This window comes from Mandrillus leucophaeus, unplaced genomic scaffold, assembly GCF_000951045.1.
Source record: "Mandrillus leucophaeus isolate KB7577 unplaced genomic scaffold, Mleu.le_1.0 Scaffold137, whole genome shotgun sequence".
Lineage (NCBI taxonomy): Eukaryota > Metazoa > Chordata > Mammalia > Primates > Cercopithecidae > Mandrillus > Mandrillus leucophaeus.
Genome location: NW_012101332.1, coordinates 313953 through 320355, shown reverse-complemented (window position 1 = coordinate 320355; position 6403 = coordinate 313953). Strand labels below are relative to the sequence as shown.

Here is a 6403-nt window from a genome sequence, read left to right as displayed (position 1 = left end):
GGCCTCCCAAAGTGCTGGGATTACAGGCTTGAGCCACCGCGCCCGGCCTTTTTTTTTTTTTCTAAAACAAAAAAACGGGATACATGTGCAGAACATGCACGTTTATTATATAGGTATACATGTGCCATGGTGGTTTGCTGCACCTTTTGACCTGTCCTCTAAGTTCCCTCCCCTCACCTCCCAGCACCCAACAGGCCCTGGTATATGTTATTCCCCTCTCTGTGTCCGTGTGTTCTCATTGTTCAGCTCCCACTTACGAGTGAGAACATGCGGTATTTGGTTTTCTGTTCCTGTGATAGTTTGCTGAGAATGATGGCCTCCAGCTTCATGCATGTCCCTGCAAAGGACATGATCTCATTTCTTTTTATGGCTGCATAGTATTCCATGGTGCATATGTACCACATTTTCTTTATCCAGTTTATCACGGATGGGCATTTGGGTTGGCTCCAAGTCTTTGCTATTGTAAATCCTGCTGCAGGAAACATACATGTACATGTGTCTTTATAGTAGAATAATTTATATTTCTTTGGGTATATACCCAGTAATGGGACTGCTGGGTCAAATGTATTTCTGGTTCTAGATCCTTGAGGAATCGCCATACTGCCTTCCACAGTGGTTGAACTAATTTACATTCCCACCAACAGTGTAAAAGTGTTCCTGTTTCTCCACAGTCTCACCAGCATCTATTGTTTTTCCTGACTTTTTAATAATCACCATTCTAACTGGTGTGAGATGGTATCTCATTGTGGTTTTGATTTGCATTTCTCTGATGATCTCTGATAATGATGTTGAGCTTTTCTTCATATGTTTGTTGGCCTTATAAATGTCTCTTTTTTTTTTTTTGAGATGGATTCTCACTCTGTCACCCAGGCTGGAGTGCAGTGGCTTGATCTCGGCTCACTGCAACCTCCGCCTCGCGGGTTCAAGTGATTCTCCTGCCTCAGCCTCCCGAGTAGCTGGGATTATAGGTACTTGCCACCATGCCTGGCTCATTTTTTTTGTATTTTTAGTAGAGACGGGGTTTCACCATGTTGGCCAGGCTGGTCTTGAACTCCTGATCTTGTGACCCACTCGCCTTGGCCTCCCAAAGTGCTGGGATTACAGGCGTGAGCCACCACACCCAGACAAATGTCTTCTTTTGAGAAGTGTCTGTTCATATCCCTTGCCCACTTTTTGATGTATTGTTTGGTTCTTGTAAATTTGTTCCATGTAATTTATGGATATTAGACCTTTGTCAGATGGGTAGGTTTCTCCCATTCTGTAGGTTGTCTGTTCACTCTGATGATAGTTTCTTTTCCTGTGCAGAAGCTCTTTAGTTTAATTAGATCCCATTTGTCAATTTTGGCTTTTGTTGCAATGGCTTTTGTCATTTTTGTCATCAAGTCTTTGCCCATGCCTATGTACTGAATGGTATTGCCTAGGTTTTCTTATAGGGTTTTTATGGTTTTGGGTTTTACAGTTAAGTCTTTAATCCATCTTGAGTTGATTGTTGTATAAGGTGTAAGGAAGGGGTCTAGTTTTAGTTTTCTGCATATGGCTACCCAGTTTTCCCAGTACCATTTACTGAATAGGATATCCTTTCTCCATTGCTTGTTTGTGGCAGGTTTGTCGAAGATCAGATAGGTCTCTGTTCTGCTCCATTGGTCTATATGTCTGTTTTGGTACCAGTACCATGCTGTTTTGGTTACTGTAGCCTTGTAGTGTAGTTTGAAGTCAGGTAGCGTGATGTCTGCAGCTTTATTCTTTTTGCTTAGGATTGTCTTGGTTGTACAGTGTCTTCTTTGATTCCATATAAAATTTAAAATAGTTTTTTTCTAATTCTGTGCAGAATGTTATATGGTAATTTGATGGGAATAGCATTGAATCTATAATTTACTTTGGGTAGTATGGCCGTTTTCACGATATTGATTCTTCCTATCTATGAGGATGGAATGTTTTTCCATTTGTTTGTGTCCTCTTTTATTTCCTTGAGCAGTGGTTTATAGTTCTCCTTGAAGAAGTCCTTCACATTCCTTGTTAATTGTATTCCTAGGTATTTTATTCTCTTCGTAGCGATTGTGAATGGGAGTTCATTCATGATTTTGCTCTCTGCTTGTCTATTGTTGGTGTAAAGGAATGCTTGTGATTTTTTCACGTTGATTTTGTACCCTGAGACTTTGCTGAAGTTGCTTATCAGTTTAAGGAGTTTTTGGCCTGAGATGATGGGGATTTCCAAATATAAAATCATGTTATCTGCAAACAGAGACAACTTGACTTCCTCTCTTCCTATTTGTATACCTTTATTTATTTCTCTTGCCTGATTGCCCTGGCCAGAACTTCCAGTACTTTGTTGAATAGGAGTGGTGAGAGAGGGCATCCTTGTCTTGTACTGGTTTTCAAAGGGAATGCTTCCAGCTTTCACCCATTCAATATGATATCGGCTGTGGGTTTGTCATAAATAGCTCTTATTAGCTCTTATTGTTTTGAGATGTGTTCCTTCAATACCTAGTTTATTGCCAGTTTTAAATTTTAACATGAAGGGATGTTGAATTTTATCAAACGCCTTTTCTGTAGAGATATGTTCCATCAATACCTAGTTTATTGCCAGTTTTAAGTTTTAACATGAAAGGAAGTTAAATTTTATCAAAGGCCTTTTCTGTATCTATTGAGATAATCATGTGGTTTTTTTGTCTTTGGTTCGGTTTATGTGATGGATTACGTTTATTGATTTGTGTATGTTGAACCAGCCTCGTATCCCAGGGATGAAGCTGACTTGATCATGGTGGACAAGCAATATAGTGAGACCCTGTCTCTACACATAATTTTAAAATGAGCCAGGCGTAGTGTTGTGCATCTGTAGTCCTAATTACTTGAGAGGCTGAGGTGGGAAGATCGCTTGAGCTGGAAGAGTACAAGGCTGCAGTGAATTATGATTGGGCTACTGTACTTCTGCCTGAGTGACAGAGCAAGACCCTGTCTTGATGATTGATTGCTTGATGGCTGGATGGATGGATGGATGGATAGATAGATAGATAGATAGATAGATAGATAGATAAAGATAGAGAGACAGACAGAGTTAGCAGGTACTGCCTTTCTAAAGAAAGAACATTTACCCTGAAACATAAAGGATGAGAAGGATTCAGCCTGCGAAATGTCTAAGTCCAAGGACTCTTGAGCAGTTAAACAGTCTGTGGACAGCATTAAGTGTTGTGGCAAGTTGTATAGTTGGCCCTTTGTATCCATGACTTCTGCACTCATGGGTTCAACCATCTTCAGATCAAACATATATTTTTAAATTGTGAGAGTACTGAACACATACAGACTTTTTTCTTGTCATTATTTTCTCAGTAATACAGTGGGACAGCTATTCACATAGCATTTACATTGTATTAGGTATTGTAAGTAATCCAGAGACGATTGAAAGTATACAGGAAGATGCGTATAGGTTATGTGCAAATACTATGCCATTTTATATCAGGGACTTGGGCATCTGTAGCTGGATTGGGTTTTGGTATCTGCAGGAGGTCCTGGAACTGATCCTCCACAGATACGAAGGGGCAATTGTACTATATTCTTGGTGTTGCAAAGAGGGACTATGATAGAGAATAGGAAGCAAAGAGTTAGTTGTTTTGACATGAGACCTCCTAGGTAAGCAGCAGTCCTTGGAAAGGGATTTGTATTTTATTCTAAGAACAATGAAAAATCACTTGAGGAACTTAAAGGATGTATTCTTAAACACTGACCTGCTTCTAAATCAGTGATAGGTTCAAAATAAAGATGTCAAGGTTTTTCTCCTCTCAGTTTTAATTCACTTGGTCTTTGACGGTGCCATGATGGCAGATTTGGAACAAGCTTGTCAAAAATTCTAGCCCCACCTAAATGTTACATATGTCCTCAATAAGTAATTTCACTGTCTTACTTAAACTCGTATACATCTCTGAACTCTTCTTGGCCTTTTTCAAATTTCATAACCATATTTTTGAATTCTGTATGCCATTCACTTATTGTGAGGGTTGGTTTTTCTTTGTTTCATAAAGTTTCTTGTTCTCTGGTATAGAAACAAATTTTTTTTGTTGTCCTTTTTTGTTTCAGATTTGGATTTACAGTGTGAGATAATCAGCTACATAGAAGTACCCACTTATGAAACAGGTATATCCTCTGTACAACTTCAGAGCATATATAAGAGAGAGAAACTCTATGAATGTAAGAAGTGTCAGAAGAAATTCAGTAGTGGTTATCAACTTATTCTACATCACAAGTTTCATATTATTGAGAGACCCTATGAATGCAAAGAGTGTGGGGAGAACTTTCGTAGTGGTTATCAACTTACTCTCCATCAACGATTTCATACTGGTGAGAAACCCTATGAATGTACAGAATGTGGGAAGAACTTTAAAAGTGGTTATCAGCTGACTGTGCATCAGAGATTTCATACTGGTGAGAAGACCTATGAATGTAGGCAATGTGGGAAGGCCTTTATATATGCTTCACACATTGCTCAACATGAGAGAATTCACACTGGTGGGAAGCCTTATGAATGTCAGGAGTGTGGGAAGGCCTTTAGTCAAGGTGGACACCTTAGAATTCATCAGAGAGTTCATACTGGCGAAAAACCATATAAATGTAAGGAATGTGGGAAGACTTTTAGTAGGCGCTCAAATCTTGTTGAACATGGGCAGATTCATACTGATGAGAAGCCATACGTATGTGAGAAATGTGGAAAAGCCTTTAGAAGATGTCACCAACTTACTGTACATCAGAGTGTTCACACTGGTAAAAAGCCATATGAGTGTAAAGAATGTGGGAAGGGCTATACGACTGCCTCATACTTTCTTCTACATCAGAGAATTCATAAAGGTGGAAAACCCTATGAATGTAAGGAGTGTAAGAAAACCTTTACTTTGTATAGAAATCTTACTCGGCATCAGAATATTCATACTGGTGAGAAACTTTTTGAATGCAAGCAATGTGGGAAGACCTATACTACTGGTTCAAAACTCTTTCAACATCAGAAAACTCATACTGGCGAGAAACCCTATGAATGCAAGGAATGTGGAAAGGCCTTTACCTTGTATGGCTACCTTAAACAACATCAGAAAATTCATACTGGCATGAAACACTTTGAATGTAAGGACTGTAAGAAAACCTTTACTTTGTATAGAAATCTGACTCGACATCAGAATATTCACACTGGTAAGAAACTTTTTGAATGTCAGGAATGTGGGAAGGCCTATAGTACTGGCTCAAACCTTATTCAACATCAGAAAATTCATACTGGTGAGAAACCCTATGAATGTAAGGAATGTGGAAAGACCTTTAGCTTGCATGGATATCTTAATCAACATCAGAAAATTCATACTGGTGTGAAACCCTATGAATGTAAGGTATGTAGAAAAACCTTTACTTTCTATAGAAATCTTACTCTACATCAAAGTATTCATACTGATGAGAAACCTTTTGAATGTAAGGAATGTGGGAAGACCTTTAGACGTACTTCACACCTTACTGCACATCAGAGCATTCATGCTGATAAAAAACCCTATGAATGTAAAGAATGTGGAAAGGCCTTTAAAATGTATGGCTACCTTACACAACATCAGAAAATTCATACTGGTGGAAAACCTTATGAATGTAAAGAATGTGGGAAGGCCTTCAGTCGTGCTTCAAACCTTGTTCAACATGAGAGAATTCATACTGGTGAGAAACCCTATGTGTGTAAGCAGTGTGGGAAAACCTTCAGATATGGTTCAGCCCTTAAAGCCCATCACGGAATTCATAGGAGCACAAAAATCTAAGACCATAAAGAGTACGAGCTCGCCATTCACCATCAGACAGTCCACACTGGTGAGAAATGATGGAATGTTAGTCTTACAGGTATGGCTTTAGCAATTGAGAGAGTTCAAAATGCAGTTCTTGCCACATTAGAAAGCATTCGATGTTGACATTTTAATGGAACATCTGACTGTTCAATGGTAAATTAAGAAAAAACAAAAACAAAAACAAAAAAAAAGGAATCCCAGTTTCTTCATGCCTACAACATCCATGGCATGGATTTTTTTATATAAACTTATTAATTAAAGGGATGACCAAAAGCCTTTCATACTAGATTTCAATGGCTGTATTACAAATTACTCCAAGCCCTAATGTCTTACCACAACAGTAAACATCACTCATAGGTTCTGAGGGTCAGAAATTCGGGAAGAGACTTAACTGAGTGCTTTTGGATTGGTTTTTCCTTGAGCTTGTGGTCTTCTGAGGACTTGTTGGGGCTGAAGGATCTGTTTTCCAGGTGACTCGCTCGCACTGGTGGGCTGGCTTAGAGAGTGAGAGTGCCAGGAGACAGCTGTCCTCATCCACGGTGGGTTCAATTTACATGAGGAAATCCTAGCCTGAGCGTAGTTGATGCTACAAATGAATGAGACTT

General features: G+C 39.1%; 1 protein-coding gene across 5 annotated transcripts in view; it reads left to right on the top strand.

Annotated features, from left to right (window-relative positions):
* ZNF573 (zinc finger protein 573) overlaps window positions 1-5960 on the top strand; it is a 62149-nt gene extending 56189 nt beyond the window's left edge. For all 5 annotated transcript variants that reach the window (XM_011973299.1, XM_011973302.1, XM_011973300.1 and 2 more), the window contains one exon: window positions 4072-5960. In XM_011973299.1, the coding sequence (XP_011828689.1) occupies window positions 4072-5774 (1703 nt within the window). In that variant the 3' untranslated portion in view covers window positions 5775-5960. The remainder of the gene's footprint in view (window positions 1-4071) is intronic.
* The last annotated feature ends 443 nt before the right edge of the window (window positions 5961-6403 follow it).